Source organism: Hetaerina americana, unplaced genomic scaffold (assembly GCF_022747635.1).
Source record: "Hetaerina americana unplaced genomic scaffold, ioHetAmer1.1.p SCAF_1, whole genome shotgun sequence".
Lineage (NCBI taxonomy): Eukaryota > Metazoa > Arthropoda > Insecta > Odonata > Calopterygidae > Hetaerina > Hetaerina americana.
In genome coordinates, this window is record NW_027286069.1 from 114656001 (window position 1) to 114681210 (window position 25210).

General features: G+C 39.0%; 1 protein-coding gene across 1 annotated transcript in view; it reads right to left on the bottom strand.

The window, feature by feature from the left end:
• LOC139696001 (lachesin-like) overlaps positions 1–20144 on the bottom strand; it is a 481837-nt gene extending 461693 nt beyond the window's left edge. The window contains exons 1-2 of the mRNA XM_071594649.1: positions 20057–20144; positions 19764–19870 (exon numbers count right to left, since the gene is read on the bottom strand). Of these exons, the coding sequence (XP_071450750.1) occupies positions 19764–19870; positions 20057–20144 (195 nt within the window). The remainder of the gene's footprint in view (positions 1–19763; positions 19871–20056) is intronic.
• Positions 20145–25210: the final 5066 nt, after the last annotated feature.

Sequence of the window (25210 nt, forward strand, 5' to 3'; positions counted from 1 at the left end):
GGCATATCCACCTTAATCAGAGAAATGGTAGGAAATACCGTTTTCCTGAAGAGTTTATAAAATTGTGACCAAGAGAATAGAGTGTTTTAAATAGAAAATTTGTTGCCTACTAATTAAGTCTGCAATTTATCCAAGTGGACACCAAAAAATATCTTTTTCTCGAAATGCACCGCATGTCTACCGGAAAGTTTATTTTCCAAGATGTATAAGATATTCAATTCCTGTTGAATACTTTTAATGAGACGCAGAGCAGGCGAGGTAAGACATAAACCGGCAGAGGCACTGAATACAAGAGAAATACTGCTATGGACACAGAGGACTAATTTTTGCTCGCTTTTAAAAGTTCCAACGAGTCCGCCTCAGCGGAATGACTCCACTCCGCCTGCCTCCCCCTGCCCTCTCTCTTCCCAATCCACTCTCTTCCCCTGCAAAGCCCTCCCTCCCCCAATCCGCCGCCACCCCATACCCATTTCCTCAGCTTCGCAGGAGCCGCTCCGACGAGGAAATTACCACAGTCTCTTGGACAGTAAATCCTCGCGGGGTTGTCCCCGGAACTTTGGGTAATCGCTTCGGGGTGCTCGAGTCCTCCTCACGCCGCACCTCACCCTCCGTCCGCAGGGCTTCGGAACGGGCGAGGGGGAGGAAGGGAGTGTCCACACCCGCGAGGGAGCAAATGAGGGGCGGCTCAAAATATCAAATGGTTGTTCAATGAAAACCCATTACATACGCCGAAATATACACTCAATACAATGGATAGAGATCTATCAACAACTCAGTACATGGAGTGCATACTCATTAAATATTAAGCAACATAGAATTGATAACATGCAATTAACACAAATTACGCGTACCTTCTAGTAAGTGAAAACTATTTCTAGCATATATTTGGTAATTATGCTTTAAAATAAAAATGCTTTTTCTATGGTGAGAATAATCAATCGACTCTTGAGTACATCATCCTATTCCACATTGTAAAATGTAGAGCAAAAGGCCCTTTTGGGAGGTACCACACATAATCAATAGTCAACTTACAGCAATAGTACTCAATAAAATGTGTATAAATATATCTACACTTGAATTTTAGGTGGTGAACATTTGATACCCAATGAATGCACGCTATATGAGACGCACACATGCGAAGGACATGGTGCATGGATATGCACCATGTGCACAGTGGATGAACTTGCGTTGCACGGAGGGACTTTAATTCCTACTTTACGTTAACGAAATTGACCTCGTAGTCACTAGTAAGATAGGTTTATTTTCCGACATTGCAGTGGTTTACCGTGATATCCGTGATCCTTAGGACACCACAGCTTTGTCAGGGGCCTTAATGCTGCAGAACGCTAGTGCGACATTTGTCAAATAGAATTAAACTTAAAAAAGATCGTAGCCATAAATGTTTTGAAAAAGAGCAATTCCGACCCGAACACGTATTGCATTGGGAACACCGAAATGGAAGGTGCAGACTCAATTAAATACCAAGGCGTTACTCTCAATCACGACCTCTCTGTGGTGAAACACATACGGGGAATAAGGGGACAAGCTAACAAAAAATCAGGATTTATTAGAAGAGTACTGTGTAAATGTGATGAAAGGGTCGAAGAGAAATATTATCTGTTGTTGGTCAGGCCTCATTTAGAATATGCTGCAAGGGTATGGGATCCTCACGGAAGTTGGATCAATTGCCCAATTGGATCGCTAGCAGCATAGAGGAGCTAGATTTTTAAAACGTTGTTGCGATGAACTTAGTAGCGTATCCAAAATATTAGAGCAGTTAGGCTTGGAATCACTCACAGGGTGATTGTTAAATTACAGATTGAAGGTCTTGAATAAATTGGAAGGTCTCTTCAGGAGTGATGGTGAAAATGTATTATTACCCCCATGGCACTACGGTAGGAGAGATCATGTCAATAAAATTAGGGAGATCAAGGGTAGAAAAGATAGATAAAAGATGTCATTTTTTCCGTAAACAATAGGAGATCGTAATAGCATTGCTTGACCGCGGTAGGGTCATGTTCGGGTAAAATTATTCTGGTGTGTATTCTCCCGCTGCCACTTAACCTAGCGGTGTCTTGTTAGGTGTATATATATATATATATATATATATACTATATATATATATATATATATATAGTAATGCTTCTATATCTTCAGAGGAAGACGGATTGTTTCCGTCAAAATATCAAGAAAATACGTGTGAGTGTTCTTTTTTTGTGTTTCTATATTGTGTGTTACTGTGTATTGTACTATATATATATATATATATATATATATATATATATATATATATATGTATATATACCCCCAAGCCAAGTTTCTTTCACCGCGTGCCCTCCTCCTGGTGAGGTGCAACGGGCACGCCCAACAATGGTGCACGGACATATCCCTCAACTTCCAAGTGTCCGCACGGAGCTGTGGGATGTGACAGGGGTGGGGGAAGGGCAGGGAGTTACTATTACTAGATTCGCGCGCGGTTGTGCGCCGCGTTAATTCGGACGAAATCCACAGATTCCCGCAGGGGAATTAGAAGAGTGGACTACCGTGGATACGTAAGCGTAGGGTTTAAAAAATACATACTTGAAAGAATTTGTACATCCACGTTCTTCCTTACTCCGAGTTAGGCTTTTCTCTCCAATGGTTGGCTCTTTATTCTTTTACCATTATCGGTGACATCTTTGCATCGAGTGAGGACTTTCATGTATCTCCTTGCTGTCCTTTCCTGCGCAAGCATCTTAATGGCAGAGTGCTCCCTTCTGTTATCATATTTTTTAAATTATTTTTGGTCCACTCCTTCTTCGCACTCATTAACGCGTGAGGGATGGCACAACAAAGTTTTACGCATTCCCTCCTGGACAACTCTCGCAAGCCCTTACGAGTGAAGGCGTGAATATGTGTATTTTTGGACGGCTCTGAAGACACGTGGTTCAGTCTCTGTTCATTGGTTATCTCATTTTCCACGAATGTTTTTCAATAAAAACTGTTTAAAGATATCTTATTAATTAAATTGGATCTCTGGCATTAAGGGTTAAATCGTTATTACAGCCAGAAACGTTTGGGTATTGTTATAGGGGATCGTGAACTATGTCTGGGTGGACTTCAACTTAAAAGCGCACACAAGGGGACTATATCTTCGCCTGCATACATTTTCCGGAGCTTATGGACTTTTTATGTTGCACGGCCATAGTGTTCAAATCAGTGCATAAAAACCGAGTGCATCCTAAATATGTCAAGTAAGAATCGAGTTTGTGGCTTAGCTGGGAGTATTTGTGAGACCTCCTACCATTTGAAGAGGTTTTTATTGGGTTTGAGTCTGGCAAAGAGGATGGATGGGAGGAGGGACGGCTTTGTGGAAACACCACTTCTTGATATGAAAAATGGTAGCACGTGAAATAGTGTTAAATGGGTGAATTAGAAAGCCCCAAGAAACACCCTCGACCTTTAACTGCCAAAGCCAGCCTTTGAACTGGTTACTGAGTGTTTTAATGACAGCAGGTTCCTACCTCCCAGAAAACAAAGCAATATTTATTTAAAAAGAAATATTTTATAAGATAGATATTTAAAAATAATGGTGAGCATTTCTTATTATCAGCTAAGTTTTGAAGTTTTAATTCCAGACCTTTTAGTAATTTGGATCAGAGAATTCAGCTTCGGTTGCATATACTCTTAATTTTTCTACGTAAAGTTAAACTTCCATTATTATTGCGCATATTGACACAAGTTTGGGAATTAATGTAAAAGCAAACAGAGGCTTGTTGGGATAATTTTCATGAAATTGTTCACTTTCACTTTTACCGATAAGAAATCATATTTCCTTGTCGTTGAGGATGCGGACAGCCAATCAATCCATTTGGGAACCGAAACACTCGAATTGAAATCTAGCGAATGATATTTTGTTCGTTGATGCAATGCACTTCCTACTGATCAGTAATGGAATAGCCACGGAAAGGGATGAATGTGGGAATGCAGCGATCAACCCACGAATTGACAATTAATGATGACGCATAGAACGCCAATAGTTCTTGCGTCGTTGGGAGGAAACTCAAAAGCGCGAGGCTGCCTACTGTTGAACAGCTAACCCCGTTGGAATGCGCGGCATATCGCAGCGAATGATGAGTCTCAAAGGAATTCTCTGAGAAACTCGAATCACATTGATTGACCCGTTTTTTAATTACCTCCACCAATTTATCTTTTGACATATTAATATAATTTACTCCAAAAAGCATTTTATATTTAGGCCTAAATCAATTGATATTTCTGCTCTGTGGGAAACAATTTTCTGCCCAATCATTTTTCACTTATTTCATCCACTAAATTACAATTAAACGGATTGATGAATTCGCCCGAGAGTACTTGCATTTTGAAGACACCGTGACGGTTATGATCATTTAGCAAGGAGAGCTCATATAAATAAATGGACTTAATTATATATCAACACATCGGAAAATACGAATCCGCTGGCGGAGTTTGGGTTTATTCCCTGAAAAATCTTTTACACATTAACACTAGCAATCGGAGAAGACACTTGAATTTCACGAGAAAAACATTTGAGCTATATTTTTCTTACTTAATTTTTTCATTTGAAAGATTTGAGAAACCACAGATTTATAGTCCTATTTGTTAACCTATAATTTTATTTTTTATTGCTTAACATGGCATGGGAAATTATTTCTGCATGAGATACCATCACGTGTCCATTTACTTATCATTCACAGATACATTTTTCTAATCGGAAGAAAAAGGTAAATGTATTATTATTCGCTATGGACAAAATAATAGCTATTCAAGATTATATGATAAGTCTATGTAATAATTTCAGGATCCTATTAAATAATAAACTACGCAATATTCTCCCAGAACTCAACTTCGTGCATATATTCCTTATAGCCCTTCATCAACTTTTCCATTCTGACGACACTCAATTGCAATAGTCCTCTTCACTCGCATTTTCTGCGTTCCCAGCCCATCGAAAAAATGATGAGGACCAGGGAAAATACCTGCTCCCGGGGGCCGTTTAAAAAGACACGAGTGATTTTATGATTTACTGGGATTTCTTTATTGCCTCCCAGGGGAGCACGTAACATGACTCGCTTTTCAAAGGGGAGAAAGAAATGTTACTACCGTTTTGACTTTTGCTGTATATTATTCGTTGCGGGACGGATTGTATGCCTCTATTTAATACTCTTAGTGAAACGGCAATTTAATTTTTAAAACGTAAGTTCTCTTTTGGTTATACACAGTAGTGAATTGTATCTGGATTTTTTCATGCAAACGCGTTCGGTGGCCTAATTAGGTTCTCGATTTCCTCCCAATAAATATAAGAGTCATGAAATATGAGTAAACCCGTCCCAGCATAGATGAAAATCAATTCTGTTTACATCACGAAGGGAGTGCAACACTAGGAGCACTATGTAACACTAGGTTTGATTCAGTAAACGGTAGATTTGAGCAGCAGAAGTTCGATTATGAAACACAGGAAAACTTAACGAGACAACATTTGCATGAAAAACGACTTCTAGTTGTTACTTATATGTTTACAAATGTTAGTTTATAGTTGATTAGACGGATATATGATGATATTAAAGTTTAATTATAATTTAATCTTTTATGGACAAAGATTTTTCAATGCATTTAATTGAAAACCGTATCATCGTATTTTGTTAGGAATTCGATGTCAGATAATGGTGCGAGACAGCCTATATTAGCCACTGGTCCTTCTGAACCGAGCTGTACAGCAAAAGACTCTTTGACTCAAAAACATATAGTAAATATACGTTTATGTTTTAGGCCAGGTGTGAATAATGAAACCAGTTAATTGGAGAGACAATTTCAACTTTCCACAGAACGTAGAATATCATGTAAAAGTTATTTTTGAACTCAAAGGAATCTAGCTAAAATTAGTTTGCACATTCTGCAAACATCCGTTTCATGCGTTCGGATAATATAAAAGAGATTAGATCTGATATATGGTTTATCTACATGCAAAGATCTTTAAAAAAACTACAAAAATACAGCGTTACCTAAAATTCAGCGCAAATTGCATCTCAAAATTAAAAACAAGGTCATTCAAATAAAGACCAAATATACAAAAATCAACAAATTGAAAATGGTAAATGAGATGAAAACTTTTTCTAGCTCAGTCCCTGAACTTGACTGGTTTTATGAAATAACTGCTGAAGAGAATTCTTCAGTGTTAGCTGTTCATGCCCGCAAAATGAAATGTGTAAGCAATTATGTTTTTGCCCTTGTGCAGAAACAAGCATCATCAGGATATTGACAGGGTCTCTTCAATGGATTCAAGTGATCTGTTGTAATTTCAAACACTGCCAATAAATTTCAAGGCCATGGTCAGCAGAGAGTAAGCGTACCCGGTCTCATGCACGACTAATTAATCTACATCCTCACAGAATACACCTCAGCCCCTCTTTATAAAATGTACGCTCAGAGTTGAAGTAAAATGGTGGCAAATCCAATAAAGAAAAGTCATCCTAGAGCATTTATTAATTAGAAGTCATCACTTCATTTTAGCATTTATACTCTCCATATTAGCCAAAGAAAGAATATTTTATTTTTGTTTATCGTACCTCTAACACTTGTTAAAAATAATATTATCAATTAGCTAATTTCAGTAGACGACACGCCGTGAACCAACGCTTTCTCTGCCGAATCCAAGTAAATATGTCACAATTCTTGTCGCTCATTTTTATCCTACAGCAATTCTTTCCTGCGGTGACACGGGCGGGACGTATGGGGAGCATATTTTAATATCTGCGATGCATCAGATTGTCCTTGGTGCCATGCGTAAAAGAAAGGCCGACGTGCTGTTTTGCCCCTCTACCTACGATTCAAAGTTTCCTCCGTAATTCCAAGCCACGAGTACAGGATTGTTTCGTATTGCCCCTGACGCCGTCTTGCCCTCTGAATACTCTGAGCAAGATGCAACTGCAGCAATGTAATTTTATACCTGTCCTATACGTTTTGTATTATGTTGGAACATTAATTTCACTGTCATTCTGGAAGCATTCAAGAAACGGGATAATGTTCCCTATGGAAAATTTCCGAACGAGCAAACTTAAATGTAATAAGTCCCACTGGTTTTTGAAAACTTCTTCCACTGATAAACCTCCCATAAAAATTAATTTGCTGGAAAACTGTTGGTTGACAGCCTTTCAGTCGTGCGAAAATGAGATTATTTTTAATATTTTTTTTGGGATTGCACTGGTGAAAGGTGGGTCGCGGTAGTCCAGGGGTAGAGCGTTGAACTACTAACTGGAGGGCCCTGGTTCTATTCTCGGGCAAGCCTCTTTGGTCACCTGCAGCTCTACCCAACCTGTGTAATTTTTCGGGTACCAGATCATCAAGGGAAGCCATAACCGGCACAGGGAAAGGAACTGCCCCACCCTGCCCCTAATATGTGAATTTCACACGCTTAGTAGTCGGGCTTAATACTGGGTGACATCTACCAACACCTACCAAACAGACCTTCGGGTTGATTACTGTGTTTTCTGGGGACAAACCATGCACACGCTTCAATCATTTTCTCATTATTTCTAATGTATGCTGCTCAATGGATATTCAGCCTCCAATATTACTCCCGATTATGAAATATAATTTGTGAATTTATGCAAACGGATGCCTCAAATATCAAATGACCGAGAACGTATTTTATTTTGCGCAAAATTGTATGCGCTCGACGAGGAATCAACTACATGGAATAATCTGAGGCTATACAAATTATGAAAACGATAAATCTATTATTTAACTTCGAATAAACTATTTTCATTTGTTTACAAAAGTAGGACAATAACAGTTTAGTTTTAGGAATAGAAATCTTAAATCTGGAGAATGAAGATTAAACTCTGCTCGGCTACATTTCCATCGTCCGAGTTATTTTCATGAAAACAGCTTCGCCTTCCGTCTCGATAGTCTCTTCAGCCAAACAGTGATCTACCTTGCAGTTCCATGATAATAGTACAATTTAAGGAATTAGAGCCATTACTCGCGTATATCCAAATTAAGTGGAGGGAAAATTAAGCCGGGAGTCTTAATAAGTTGTTGCTCATTACCATGAGTGATTTAATTTTGAGCGAACCATTAATGTTCATTTATATGAATGCCAGATCATTCAATTCACAAACTCAAGGTGATTAATTAACACAATCGCAAGTATGAAAAAACAAGGAATTATCCACCAACAAACGACTTCGTCCAACGGCGTTACTCATGGTATGCTTTTTTCTTACTTATCCTAAAATGTCCCGATGTGCAAAAGAAATTTGGTGTACTCATCTAAAGAGCGGCATTTCGTAATCATTGATATCTCCCCAAAGAAACCCTAATCTATAAAGAGCAGAATACATGCAACAATAAAGGGAAAAAATCCACATTAACTACCGAAAAAATATATGCATAAAACTGGCATTTGTTCCGTATCCCTCCTGACACATTCTTCCAGGATTTTTTCATAATCCATACGCTTTTGAAGTGACGTCCATTTGAGCAGAAAAAAATATGTACATATTTGAAAAATCAAAGGAATGGCCGAAAAAAGATAAAAAAATAAGAAGAGACGAAAAGCACTCAACTAGATCGCTTCCTTTGCCTTGGAGCGATTTCTTCTACCTTCAGATATTTTGCCTAATTGGGCGTAATGGCCCGAAGCGCGCACATCAACCAAGGAAAAGGGGAGAGAGGTAGAGAGTATGATTGAGGGAGAGGAGTGCAGGAGCGAGAGAGAGAGAGAGAGAGAGAAGAGGCCTAATGTCTGCCAGGGAAGAGAATTTCTCGAGCCCCGCCTCCCTCCCCCGGTCCCCAAACGCCTCCCTTTCCCTTCGTGGACCACCCTCGAACCCCTCTTTTTTCACCCACCGCCCCTTTTGCCTCCCCGTCCCTACCCCTACCAACTCACCCTCGGCAGAGTAATGAAACTAATCCTTAATCACCGGATCATTAGCCGAGATGAGGTCCTGCCGGGGAGGGATGAACTGCGGAGAGGGTTGAGGGCGCTAATGCTCGGTGAGGACGGCACTCGGAGGGGCGGCAGGGGAGGGTTAAGGGGGGTGGGGTCGTCGGAAATACAGAAAAGGGGAGGGAAATTGGGTAGCAGGGAGAGCTGGAGAGGCCTTTCCTGGAGAGTTGGATCGCGAGTTCCTTCCCCAGCACCCCTCTAACTTTTCATTGACTTCACTCCTCACACACCACCTGCATCTCTCCTTTCCTCCTCCGTCTTCCATGTCCCTTGAATCCTCCGCCCGCTTCTTCTTTTCTCTCCGCGATCTCCTCATCCCCATGCCTCTACTTCCAAAACCCCCTCGCCAACTTAATTGAGCATATATTAGGCTTAAAATATAGGTACTTGTTGCTCAATAATCTTCACATTTCAGCCGCAATAGACGGAATGAACAATTTTAATCAAATTCCAAAAACAAATGCTTTTAAGAAATATTTGCGGTAGTTCTAAACTTGCTCTATTACTAATATTTTCCCTCAACCATGCCATATAAAATAAGGCTGAACAGGAGCGCGGCGTACGAATTTCAGAAAATTTAAAAAATAACTGACGGCATTTAAGACTTCCATATTAGGCAGTTAATAGAGTACGAATTGCATAAGTTTCAAGATGCTTAAATAAGTTCCAAGTGAAAAGGTCACGTAAAATGAGCAATGAAATTGGAATAGTGAGCGAAAAATTGTGGTTTTTTATGACAGTATTTGGTGAAATATTACAGTGGTTACAGAAAATTATTTTTAATATTAATATTTCTTCAATACATTGTACATATTGTATTGCAAGGCGTGACAGATATATTTCATTCATTCAAAAACACTTCTTTCCAATTATATCTCACCAAAATGCTCACTATCCTGAATCCTCACTCTATTTGACTATTATCTAGCAACTTAACTTTATTCAGTTCCCCTTTCATCCCTCCTCACCCAAAATCCAACCTCCCAACATCTATCTGCTTAGACTTCGAAACGTCTCTTGTGAATCCCAGCAGTGGAGTCTTTTGACCCTTCAACCTTTCCTGACTCGTCCCAAAGTCGCCAATCTTCCACTTCTTTTCTCGATTACCCCTAAACTTCACATCCACATTCATTCCGACGACTGTAACCTCTCACTTATCACTCGATATTAACCTCCGCGCAATACCCGCAAAAATTAGTATAAACTTCCTTCTGAAGTATCGCACCGTTTTATCTGCTCACAATTTTCCAGTGGCTTGCATACAATTATTGGTTTTACCCAATATATACATCTCTCAAATCCAGTTTTGTGACATACATTTAAGATCGTGATTTCTTCCTTTTAACTTGCCTTCACGGGCTGGAGATTTATTTGCACGTTCTTCCATTTCATTACTTCTCAAACGAGTGACTGAGTGTTGACCGGAAAGAAATCATTACTGGCCTTGAATATTCAAAGACAGTGTGCTATCTCACCAGCAAAAATGATACTTGATAAAATCCTGGAAAAGACTATTTAAAAAAAAATAATATGGCATTCTGTAAGTATTATATAAATGCGATATGTTCTTCGCTGTTATGCCACCGAATACTGACCACAACTGTATTATCAAAGCCAGTTGTATCTGATATTTCTCTAAAAACTTGATATATTTTATAGTCGAAGGACGGAGTCAAAATTTCTTTTTCAAAATTTCTTCAAAAAGTGGATTAAATCGTCCGAAATGTTTATGTAAACCGATCCACTTGATTAATCTCCGCGACATTATCTTTGTTTCTTGGGTTAGATTTACTAAGGAACATCAACTTCGCAAACCTGTCAAGTGCAAAATTATCACCTATTTTCCCTCGCTAGAAATAAATGCTTAGATACAATATGCCCACTTCATCAAAGTCTAAGACCACCCATCAAAGTTATAGGCCGGCCAAAAAGTGATATTCCATAGCGAATAGTATGTGAAATGAATATTTCTCAATCACTCAACTACAAGTCAACTAGCAATCACACAAATTTGTAAGAGTTACCTTTTCCCATTATCTAATTTATTTTTACCATTTTAGGAAATAAAAGATATTAAAGTATCAGGGTCCATTGGAGAAATCCATTTCCCTAATACTTTATACAGCAAGGATGCTAAACAAATAAATCCAATTTAATATTAGCAAATACCTACAAATGTCCTAATCCTAGAATCAAGTGGCAGTTAAGACACCATTGCATACCACTGCCTTTCAATCAATAAAACAAATAAACTTTATTATTCCTAATGAAATAAGTACATTTTCCCGTTTGTAGAGAGACTTGCAAAGCATGAAGAGAGATGTCAGTTAATTCTAGGAAAGATAAAACTTCGATTTATTTTTTCCACACTATGAAGGCGTTTATCAAGTTAGAAAAGCATGAACTCAGATTTATTTTAAGAAATAAGGAAAGCGTAATTTGTATTAAAAAAGCACCTTTCCGAAGCTGTTTTCATCTCATTTGTTTGTTTTTTGTGGGACATCAGGCGTACTGTTGGTGGGATACAAAATATCTGACGATAAGATTCACCGTGCTGAAAAACGTTAACGCATTCATGTAGTTAATTGAAAATTTAAATTTCATCTAAGTGGCGATGAAATGAGGACTGATGGCAGTTGGGGACATTTCCTCTGAAGATAATCATAAAATTAATTTCATTATCTCGCCCGAAGTAGGCTGGAGAGCCACGGGAACACTGGGTCGGAAATCATGTCGGGGAACGGCGAGAGATGATTGTTATTTGATGTCTTGAATGAAAGGCGAACGATTTAGACGGAAAAAACATTCGTCCATTGACCAAAAAAAGGGATAATCATCTTTATTTCGCCTTCTTTTCTCCTTTCATTCTCTGTTCAATCCTATCACAAATGCCAAGCACACACACGCACAGACTACTCATCATCCATTAGGAGGGGACGAAAGGAGAACAAGTAGAAGGGCTTCGTAGCGTCCAGTCCACATCCCATCACCTGAGATCCTTCCTCCACCGACAGCTGCAGACCCCCCGTACCCTCCCACGCACCCACCAAGCCTCTCCATTCATCCCTTGGAATTCCATTTCGGGGGCGTCTCGACTGGGTTTTTGGCCAAACAATGTTTCCATGCCGGAGCGTGGTTCGCAGCAGCGGAGACGTCCCTACTTGTTGGATTCGGATTGCGGGAGGAGGGGCAGCAGGAGGTTAATCACAGGATACACTAGGGGACAGAGGAGGGGCGGGGGTTGCATTCAAAGAGAGCGAGAGAGAGAGAGACGGGTTAGCGCCATCTCACGTCATCTCCGCTAATTATGCCGCGCTATTTGGCACCGTCCACCTTTTCTCGGCATATCGTCCAAAGCGCACGTGAAGTCCCATCCGGCGAGCACCGCTCGCTCACCACCCCGCACTTCCCTTCATTTCTTCCGTTTCACTAACGGCGGCCTCTCGCAGACCGACCACTGCTCGAGTGGTCGATTTACAGAGGGGAAAATTGTTCCCCCTTCAGGGAACAGGAGGAGACGAGCGACGAATGCTTTTAAATGATATCATTGAGGAATAAAAAAAGAAGTCTTTTTTCTTTTTCAAAAAACACTGGCCAAATATTCGTGGAAAAAAATGGCGCGCAAAATTAACTTCTATCGTAAAAATGCCTTCATATACTATTTTATTTATGTAACTTATAATAATCGTTCATAATGTAGCTATACATGTAAATATGTGCACATTATTTATATAAATATCTTCGAAATAAAACATAGAAACACGAAGGACACTAATATGTAGTTTTGACGTTTCGACGGCACGACCGTAGTCATCAGAATATATGTATATGTATATATATAAATTGGGCTGACACAATATAACACAAATAGAATAGAATAGCAACATTTAAAAGGACACTCACACGGTAAATTGTTCGAGCTTTCGGCCCTTTCAGAGGCCTTCTTCAAGAGTCTCTGAGAGAGACTGAGTCTCTCTTGAAGAAGGCCTCTGAGAGGGCCGAAAGCTCGAACAATTTACCGTGTGAGTGTCTTTTTAAATGTTGCTATTCTATTCTATTTGTGTTATATTGTGTCAGCCCATTATTGTGCCGCTCGTGTGATTTTTTCCGTACAATCGTTATATATATATACTATAGTATATATAATGGGCTGACACAATATAACACAAATAGAAAATAATAGACACATTTAAAAGAACAATCACACGGTAAATTGTTCGAGCTTTCGGCCCTCTCAGAGGCCTTCTTCAAGAGAGACTGAAAATATGCTATTGCAGAGGAGAGGGGAAAGAGCTATGGGCGTGGAGGGGAGGTGTGGAGGGAATGCTGGGAGGGAAATTAAATATGGCGGTTTAGGGTGGGAATTTTAAAGGAACGGAAGGATAGTATGTAGGCGGATTCACGAGTTCTCACCTCTATGTTGGTGGCTGAATCAGGTAGGGATTCTAGGATGCTAAATTAAAGAACTGTTTCCAATTTTACATGACAATGACGCGACCTCATCCTTACTACCCCAATGCCCATCTATCGCATACAGACGACCTTCCAATCTCAAAAACCTTCTGAGATCCACCAACCCTTTGGCGCCCCCCCGTGACAAATTTCCCAATATTTCCCCAACTTGCAACCGCCCCCGATGTAAAACCTGTCTTCTTATTATGCCTACTCCCCTCTCCCTACATCCCCTCATAGCCCCCTCACCTCGTTCCCACGCTAATTGCCTCTCAAAAAATATTATTTACCTTTTATCATGCAAGCATTGCACTTCCTTTTACATAGGTGAATGCATTACCCCCTTATCCATCCGTATGAATAATCACCGGTACTCCTGCAATTCTGCCTCACTCTCTTCTCTTCCTATCCCTTAACACGCCAATTCCCACAACCTTTCATTCGACCAGTGTTTTGCTCTAAGCATCCTAGAATCCCTACCTGATTCAGCCACCAACATAGAGGTGAGAACTCGTGAATCCGCCTACATACTATCCTTCCGTTCCTTTAAAATTCCCACCCTAAACCGCCATATTTAATTTCCCTCCCAGCATTCCCTCCACACCTCCCCTCCACGCCCATAGCTCTTTCCTCTCTCCTCTGCAATAGCATATTTTCAGTCTCTCTTGAAGAAGGCCTCTGAGAGGGCCGAAAGCTCGAACAATTTACCGTGTGAGTGTTCTTTTAAATGTGTCTATTCTTTTCTATTTGTGTTATATTGTGTCAGCCCATTATTGCCGCTCGTGTGAGTTTTTCCGTACAATCGTTATATATATATATATATATATATATATATATATATATATATATATATATATATATATGTATATATATATATATATATATATAATATGTGTGTGTGTGTGTGAATTAACATATATTTACGAAAAATGTTCACAAAAGTGTGTATTAGGTCATTCACAAGCATGGCGATGATGCATAAAACTTTTTTTTTAAACGGTTTTTTATTATTTCGGTGGCCCGATCACATTCTTGAACAAAAAAAAGAAAAATCAGGGTGCAAGTTATGGATTCTTCAACCCTGAAATTGAAATAACTCTAGCGGTACCAAGGTATAGAATCCAATACCCCTGAGCTGCTTCACCTCAGACTATGCCCCAGGGGAGTTCTACCTTCACGAAGATCACAATCCTCATAGACCTTAATATGCTTTTCTTTTTGGTTTGATTACTGATGATGACATCAGAGTGATGAAACTGCGCGATGTCTATCAAAACCAGTTTAATTTTTTCAATCACATCATGTATGCAGCCAATACGCATATATAGTGTTACTTTGTCGGTGGACAGTTTCACATTGCGCATATACTGCAAACGGTTATAATGTCACGCCAAATTTCCATATTTCCTCAGCTGTCGACATCTTAATGAACCTTATTTAATGCAAGTATTTTGAGACTCACTTTAAGCTGTACATTATGAACACATCTATTTAACGTGTTTATTGGGACGAGAGCCATACTATTTAGTCCGCTCTTCCACCGTATCCCTAAGCACATAACTGAAGACAATTACAAGGGCCCATAGTGGAGGAAAACCCATCTAAGTGGAAATCGAACCCGGGACCTCTGGGTTGACAGCTGAGAACGTTATCCCGTCCCCACCGGAACGGTTATGACACAGTTAAAGTACTTTTGAAGGGAATTATGGGCTCGATCCTTGCCAATAACACCCTAACATTTTCCAACGGTAACATTTTCGTGAAATAGTTCATGCACCGCTTGGTGAGGAAAAGTGTACAAAATTAAAAGTAAATGTTTTCAGAAAAAGTTCCTTAGCAATATTAATATGAAGCATTAAAAAAAATTCAGATGCAATGTCGTTGTGAGTTTAATGACTGCTTTTTCACGCATCAAATGGTCATTTTCATTTTGTTTATACTTAAAATTTCATTCTCTCGGCCTTCTCAAAGCAGATGCCATCTTATTTTTTTCCTATAAAGACGCCCCAGGGGAAGGGGTACTAAGTGAGAGATATTGCGTTTAGAGCTTTTACTACGCCATTCCCACGAGGAGTTATTACCATGGGTTTCAGGGTCTAATAATCGGACAGTGGGCGGGAGTCCTGGCGTATGTAACTATAGCACCGTTGAAACCACTGCTGCCTCACTTCGTCATGCGCTGTTTGGGAGATTAACTCCGCGGTAAGTGTGAGAGGGTCCATCTTCATTATGAGCTTTCATACGTACGCAAACGAGTAATGGGCGAAATGTAAGCATGGCTAGCTCCCGTTTGCATGTCGCCATCCGAGATTTTAATATCTTACTGGAATGACTGCAACCTGAAACGGGGCAACGTTATATATGCTTCTTGGTTCATCCAGGAAGCCATTATCATTCTTTTACGCATTAATTGCATATGAATAATCTTTCATTAGCACATTCATTCGTTTCACCCGTTCTAGGCATGGTTATATGGAGTAGGGCTATCTCCTCGTCTGAGTTTAACGCTCCTCAAATGAACCGGTTTAACGTGCTCGGACCCGTAATTCAGAGTTCGAAACTAGCGGAGGAGAAGCAAGCGTTGAAATTAGATTACTCACTCATATATCAGGAGCAACAATATGAGGAATCCGAGGAATACGGAGAATTTTACAACATATCCTTCCCATTGGGCAGAGGCATCAAAATTTAAATCTTTCCCCTGTAGAGCGGCTAATTTACACTTGGTGTAGAAGTTAGAAATAAAACCATAGAAGGCATTACCTTTGGGTTAATATTCTTTTGCGTCTCTGTAACTATGAATCACGATTTTTTCCTAATCCCGGTTAACCTAATGCCATTTCTATATTCCTCCGTGTCATTCGCCCTTCTGATTAGTTCTTGGGGTTAACTGGTTTACTATTAATGCTATGTTAAATTTCACACATTGTAGTAGGTAAAGAGAGCATTATCAGAAATTAACTTCACGAGTACATACTCAACGCACACATAATGTGAATTTTACTTACATTAATTGGTATGAAATTTAAAATCTTATCTCTAAAAATATGAAGTGTGTAATTATCAATATTAAGCATTGATCAATTAAATATATATATATATATATCGGTAAAAACTCCAAAACTGGATAAAAATGGAGCTGATTGATGCATATACCTGAATCTGCTACTAATGTGTTCATAGTTGAAATCACCTGTCATAAAACTGGTAACTCGCCTGGTAACTCATATATTAAGAATTAAAGGAAAAAATAGATTTAATTTAAAATTTGTTTAACATGGAATCAAAGCAGTAAACTCAATCCTTAAAATATCTTCTGTTCATTGATGAAGGCGGTGTAAAAATTATTTAAATATAATGCAACATTAATGAAAAATATTATCTGGCAAAAATGAGTTACATATTGAAAATTCAAAAACACCATATCAATGTATGCGCATAATATTCAACAGCGACGTACGGTTTATCGAAAAAAAATTGACCATTCGCGTATATAGCAGTCCAAATACAGGAATTTGCATTTGTGTCATTTTTCGATTCTGCTTTTCGCACTAATGCAACAGACTGAATTTTGAAAACAATTACTAGATGTTCACAATCCGAATTACAAGCCTACAAGGTTCTTTGTAGTATCGGGTGAACTCCAAACGAAATTACCCTTTCTCAAAGGCAATCACGTTTCCAAGTTAGAACTTTTTGAATAAATAGGTCAATTATACTTATTTTTCATTTTTAATCCATTAATAGTGGCAGTTTTTAGGGAAGGCGACCGACAGCTGAGGTCATTAGCGCCATTAGGGATGGGCAGTAGAAGATGAAGGGTGGAGAGAAACCCGGCGTCGATATTAGCCTTTTCTAAACGAAATGCACCAAGGGGTTAGGCTGCTTAAAGTCCCATCCAACGAACGGCGTGCTCACTCAAAGAGCTTTCCAAAAAAGCACCTTAAGTAGTGATCGAGATAACACTGAAAAATATTTGCCTCGTCTGGGATTGCGGGCTGTCAGTGTGGGAACCCAGTGCGTTAGCCACCGCACTATCCCGATCCCCCGTAGAAATGTTTTTTTTCAAAAGAGACATATAGAGCTAATAATGGGAAACATGACTCCACTAATTTAAAAGAGGTTATAGTCATTTCAGATGCATGTTGAAATCCACGAGAATATATATGCCTTCTTGTGAAATTTATGGCACAAGTTATAGGTATAGGCACCTTTTACCCCTATTTCTGAATAGATCTCAAACATTTGCCACTCGAAGGTCATGAAATAGGTGTGAATACATTCTTTTCTTCAGATTAATGAAGTCAAGTCCTATTCAATCACCTGAAATGCAAACCTAAAAATCTTGATTGCCAACATACATTCATTGTAGGAATTATATTTTCTAAATTCCTTCATTTTTTCGCCATTCTGTGTAGTCTATTAAAACTGTACATTTGCTAATTAAATGACTGTTAAATGTGCACTCTGTGCGGAGTTCGTTACTCTTATTCATAACGCCCATATGTTTCCCTCGTTATAACAAACACACCATAATCCAGGATCAAAGAGCGAGTGACAACGTCCAAAATAACAAAACTAACATCAATAAACGCTAATATAAAGAGAATATTCATTACTCGTCGATCTGGTCCGTGAACGCTTCCTAAAATTGGGTTTTCACGTCGCCTTTACGGTCGTTGATTATGTTAATCGGAACGTACTTTTATTGGTCAGGAAGATAAACAACAAAACTATTATCACGAGTTGTGCGTCAAACAAGCATGAGTGAAGCATTCAAATGATATCGAGAACGAACACATGAAAATAGTGCCAAAAGGGCGCCTTCAAAGGATTAAAAAAACCAGGTCTCCATTCCATCACAAGTAGATAGTTTTGAAAATACGTATAATTCGTAATATAAATGTAAATTACTTGTAATTAACTTTCATTGAACCGTAATTCTTTAGAATTCACTAAATGAAATTGAAAGCGATTGGATGAACGTGTACATAAACGACAAATATAAAGTAAGTACACCGTAGTAGTGATACACACTTTTATTCCTTTCAATTTGAATGATAAACCATATTCAGGAGTTGCTGACTCCATTCAGTTGACTACGATCACTATACGACGATTCCGCCGCCGCCGTATTCCCCAGATCTGGCCTTCAGTGACTTTTTCTTGTTCCCGAAACTGAAGAGGCCCGTGAAAGGAAGACGCGATTATTGGCGAGATAAAGACTGCATCGGAGGAGGAGCTGAACAAGATCACTAAATATGATTTTTGGAAGTGCTTCGAGGACTGGATAAAACGTTGGCACAAGTGTATAATTTCTAATGGGGATTACTTTGAAGGGGACAAAATAGATATTCACGAATAAATAAATAATTTTTAAAAAAACGCAAAAGTCGCGATACTTTTTCAACAGATCTCGTACACGCCAACCGTATTGTCAATGCGCTAGGTCATTGTTCAGGTATACATACAGGACACGGACGAAATTAGTTGCATAATAGGTAATTAATACTTCAGTTTAGAGTATCTGTAAAATATTTATGATAAGGCTTATGCAACATTATTTGGGTTCCGAATAACAGATGTGGTTTCTGAGATTTAAAACAACAGACAAAATTGATCTACAGTCATGAAAATGATTGGGGCCAAATACAGAGAAACCTATTTTATCCAGTTTCAATGAAACGGAAGAGAACTTTATTAACAAATATTAAGATACACCGGAAATATTAAAAAAATAAATACACGAGAGTATAAAAAAATTGCAATTTTTTTCACTGAGTAGTACTCAAAACAATATAAGCTCTTCACTGTCGTTCACTTTCCATCAAAGATTGGAAAACAAACATGCATATCAAAACATATACTTAATAATGATTTGTTCAGTAGTCATTAAAATTCCTTCACGTCAGTAAGATATGTATTATTTTTTATAATATGAAGCATCATTCTAACTTATCCAAAATCTATGTGCTAATATCGCATTTTAAAAATAACCGTTTTAGCTTCATTTAATCCGATTTCCGGACAGCAAAGCATACTATATACCTGTATGTAATCTAACTGGTCCGTGGACGAGCAGTATGAAACATAAGATGAAATTTCAATGTGAGTTTTTACGACGTTTCAGTGGTTTTTCATGTCATAAAAAATCCCTAAATTTTAAATATATTGATACGAATAAAGTGGAAATCCAGCTGATCGAAGTTGAACTTTAAAAGTAGTTCTAAGGCAATATCTAATTTCGTCGATGGCAGTCCAATGAAACCTTATGGAGTGCCCCAAAGAAATAGTTTGGGAGATGGCTCCTGGAGTTGGGACTCGTTCGAAGTCAGTCACTCACCTTGTACGTGCCGAGGTGCTCCACGACGCAGGGCAGCGACGCGTCGCGGCCCACGGCGACGGTCACGTTGGGGATGGGCTCTGCAAAGCGCGGCTCCTCCGATAGGGCTGCCAAAGGGAGAAGGTTATCATTAGCATTTTTTACTTGTACTAACAACAGTATTCTACATTTTTGTATTCACAATCTATTCAACGGTGCAATATTACATTCTCTTCTGTCTTCTAACAAATCACAACTTGAACTCCAACATTACAGTAAATCCCTTCATCAATTCCATTTAATTTCCTTCCTACTTTCAATCAATCTATCCAAAACGTCTATCCTATTTTCTACTCCTTCCATGTTTGCCAGACGTTTTGATCTTTCAACAATCTTCAACATTCCGTTACCAATCAAAATGCTCTGCATCCATTTTTCCTGCCTCCTTTACATTTCTGCTATTAGAAATACCTTCTCTTACCCTACTCCGTTCTCGTCAATTTCTCATTTTTTCACATTTGTGTTCATTTCACTTAATCGAAAATTCTCTAAAACCAACATTTTCAAATCCTCTAATCCAAGCCAGTCATCTCATTTGAATGAAAATATTTCCATGACGCACAAAATAACACTTCTTATCAAAATTATAGTAAGCTTTTTCTAAACATTCTATTTAAATGTCCCAGCCATATTTCCCTCCTCATCTTTGAATGCTTCTTTCCTCAATGTATTCATGCTTCTTATTTCCCAGCTACTTGGACCAATTTGATCCAAAACACTTCTGGTTATGGTCGACTGTTCAACGTACTCTCATTTATAAACTCCTATTTTAATATTTTAATATATGTTATGTTGGCAAAGCTCTTTCTCAAAAACCGCATAACATTTGTTTTGTTTAGTTATATTCTCACCCAATGATTATGAAAACGAAATAGCCGAGACCGAAAACTTGGTTGGCACTAGGTTTGCTTAAGGTGGGTGAAAGTAAAACAAATTGACAAGTAAGGCGAAATATAGGAAACACACACTAGGTCACTTGGGTGTGTTTGGGTAAGAGTGACCCTCGTGTACCTCAATCTCACACAAACAATGCAACATTAATAAATAAGGAAACAAACTTATAGCCACTCGATCACTAGGGTGTGCTGAGGAATAACAGGCACTCTCGCGAATCGCATTCCCCACATAGGCTCAGGGGTTGCAAGGATATCTCCTACGCCAGGGACCCGTTGTACTCACACAGGAATGAGAAATCAATTGAAATTAAATAAAAGACGAAAAAGGACCCAAATTCACGTTCTCAGTCACTCAACCAATTAGTTTTGTTAGACCTTTGTAAATACTAACTCAATCGTTCAGGTTTTACAAGGATTTCTCCTATACAGAAACTAGTCAATCACACAGGTGAATACAAATTTATAAAACAGATGGACACAAGTCCTCGCTCATTAACGCATTAACTCGGGTATGTCCAGAAACGGGGACCTTAGCGAATCACAAGTACTCACACTTTTGGGGTTTACAAAGATTTCTTCTATGCCATTGACCCGTCAATCACACAGAAATTACGAAACGAAACAGAGAGGACTCGAGTGAACGCGCATTCACTCAATCACTCGGGTGTTTCATACCTTTGTCAATCGCACTCACTCACTCGTTCGGGGTTGACAAGGATTCCTCCTATGCCAGCGGCCCCTAGCCAATGCCTATCGTACTGACCTTTCTTTAATGCGCTCAGCAATGCTTGAAGCATCTTGGCTAATGGCAAACTAAATCGTGATCATGCGCAAAACCTAAATGATTTTCTGAATTCCCCAATGATTTTCATCCATATCTTTAGTTATTTCCATGCCTATTTTGGCACGTTAACTATAACTGCTTTGCAAAACACGAATAATAACCGTCTATCCTCTCTTACCCCTCTTCCTATCACTGCCCATCCTGATTCTCCATCCACCACATGCGCCGGAGCAGTCTGTAAAATGTACAGGTTTCGGATGAGACTCATATTCCGCCCAACTACTCCTATTTTCTATATATAGCATTCATTAATTCTGTCCATTTCACTCTATCAAACTCGAAATTGACAAAATGAACACATACATCCCGATCGCACCGCACGTTCCTTTCTGTTAGTGACCTCATCATTGCAATGGCATCGAACACCTCTCCCCTCTCTGAACCCACCCTGATCATCCCCAAATAATTATTTACTCTACTATTACTGAGTTCTATATCGCATTAACGATCTGGAGTACCATTACAGATGCGTTTGTATTGTCCATCATATTTATCTTGGGAATGATAATTGAGGTGGTTTCCCGCTGCCGTCCTCAATAGTGTTTTTAACGTGACACCATCACTTATTGGCCGCCCCACTGAGGTCGGACGCCATTGCAGCCGCCTCACTGAGGAACAGACACTGCGTGGACTACCTTTCGTCTGGCTCCTAACCTTCGACCTATCTGGCATGGGTGACCCTACCAGGAGCAATTTTTATTACTCCCGCCAGCACAGCTCTAGGGGTCATCGGAACACAAAAGCCCCCCATATCAACGTTGTAGTCTATCCGAGGGGGGAATAGCAGTTAACGTAGTCATTTAAACTTTATAAATTATAAATTCTGGAGTAATATTTATCGATGGATTGCATAAAGATATGTTATTGTCCTTCATTACTACTGAGGAGTTTAACAATTCCCGATAAAAAAATGCAATGTTAAACTTGAAGAAGTTAATCTGTTGAAATAGGTGATGGATGGAGATCAGGGGAGTGGGTTCAGACGCATGGGGCAAGAGAAGTGGTTGCACCGGCCGGGTGGGGAGGAGAGGAGTTGCGGCGTTGTGGGCTGGGGAGGGACTAAGTGGGCGTCAGTGCATGGTGGTGGCTGCTTGGATGCCTGCGTGTGCTTGGGATGCAGAAAACAATTAAGAGTGTCTGGCTTTGTGAAAATATCCACTCCATTAAAGCCACTCTCTCGCAGAACGCCGCTGTCTGCAAACAAAACGAAGTTTGCTTGAAAGAGAGCGTTTAATCCGTAAACATTCATCTAAATGAGATTAATGTAGATTCATGGGGTGTTTTGTTAATCGAAGAAAGAGTGCCTAAAAAGTTTTATTTTAGAATGGGGCCCGAAACTGTGGATTCCGTAAGAGCCATTTATTTGTGTAAATAGATATTTTTTTGACCAGGCTCTGGTATACATAAGATAGCATTATTTTTCTCTTTTTGAGTGTTTATCTTTGAATTATCTTTTTTTACTTCCCTTTACGTAACTTTTTACAAAAACATATAATGCGACTCTATTATTTGATAATTTGCCCAAAGTGTTCCAATCTCTATCAGTCGTTCCTGTAGAGAAATGGTGAATTGTAGTTCTCTCTCTCTCTCTGTCCAATGGTTTCAACCATGGACCATGCGATTGGAGAGAATTTATGCAGACTCTTATTATCTGCCACACTTCCTATCTTCAGTTAATTAACCGTGCATTATAGGTTGCGGAAATCACCTCAACCGTTGTTCTGCCTCTTTTTAAAGCTGGAACATCTCCAACATATCAAACAATATTATAAATTATTCCTAAAATATACAAGAAGGACTTAAAGCTAAAGATGGGAGTTGCCATTTCAAATATTTTGAGGATGATTACCACTTTTCTCTTTTGTATCGTCTAAAACTGGGAGCTACATCTGTATATCCATAACAGTCCATCGTATGAAAGGTCGTGACTTCACCCTTATGCCTATTAATCCATAGAAAAAAATATAACTATCAAGAAAAATGGCCATGAATAGGGATGATAAATAAAAACTTATTTAATTGGGACATCAAACAATTCCACGAAGTGAAGCGTAAGCTGTAAGTATTTGGTATTTATAATAAATAGGGGGCTTTAAATGCTACTTATACATAAAAAGTTTAATGAGGCAATTGATTTTTATGTGTAGATGAATCAAGTCTCTTAAATCTACTAAGGGTAATCTTTCAAATGACTCCTTAGTCTTATGCTCTTTTGTTGTACCACATGACTTGGCGCACGTTCTCTCAAATAACAATTTAAGGCTTTTCGGGCTTCCTTTGTCAGGGAATAAGAGTTCCACGGTGGACGCGTCCACTACTTCAACTGGGAGCAAAACAAAACGACGGGTCTTGTTACTTGGAGGATCTCATTACCTGGAGATCTTTGAGTAGCGGGGCACTACTAACTTGTAGTTGGAGGGGATCGCTGGGCATTTTGATCCTCTTGGGCCCGTTGCTGTCTCGTACGATTATAATCAACGGATAACGCCCATTTTTTACGGAATTTCACTAGTATGTGCATGATTTACATGTTTTTAGAATAAAAAATGAACAAAACGGACTTCATTCATGTGGAAAAGTGAGCCCATAATAATTTTGCTTAAATATCTGCCTACATGATGTACTGTAAGCCACCGCTAGTATCTGAGCCAGAGGGAAATTCAGCACTAGGCATGCAGCGTCTAAAATTCCCTTTTTTCTCTTACAGTACACAAGTATATGTTCGAGTGTAAGATAATTCCAATAATGAACAATATGATAACTACACGTAAATGAATAACAGCATCTGGTTGAGGCATTCTTCCCTAGGCTTAAAAGTTTAGCTGATGCTCGCAGCTGTTAGCTCTTAGTAATGAGGTTAATAATTTAGATTAGATGAGCTAATGACAACTTACTAGGCTAATTGAAATTAAAAAAGATAAATACCTTATACCCGAATTTCAGTCAAATGATCTCTCCCACCGAAGTAAGATGAGCTAATAATACAATATCAACAACAATGGACCTCCTCAATACCAACTCTGTAACTTCTGGACTCTATAAATGGACCTCCTTCCTATTCACGCAAGTGGTGTAGGTGATATGAAATGTTAGCTTATGCTCCATGCAGAATAATTCCTATTCTAATTTATATACGCCAATAAATTTGTCGTGACAACATTTCACAAATTCAGCTCCTATAAGCTGCACACGATCCAATTCGTCAATTGACCTAACTTGAAGAGGATTCCATATACGTACTCGTACTCTCGTACTAGCAGCATATTCCAACTGAGGTCTTAATAGCTAATGATAGCATTCCTCTTTAAACTTATCATTACAATCCCCCAATAAATTATATCTTTCAGCGAGCTTGTCCACATAGTCTCCGAACATTTTTCACTCAGCATAGGTCATGAGGAAGGGTAACACGTAAGTATGTAATGGAGGCATCATTTTCTATTCCAGTAATTTTGATCAAGTAGACGTTTTGGATGGTGCTACTACAATTCCAGAAATATATCATGACACACTTTTTATAGTTTAATTCTGATTTCAAAGTGTCGCCTCAACGTTTTACTGGATTAGAGTTGTTTGCTGAAGTTACGTACCCTTGAAAAGCGGAATCGACATTAGCAGCAGCCACAAGAAAGAAGACACCAAAGGGGACCGAACCAACTAGATCAAGG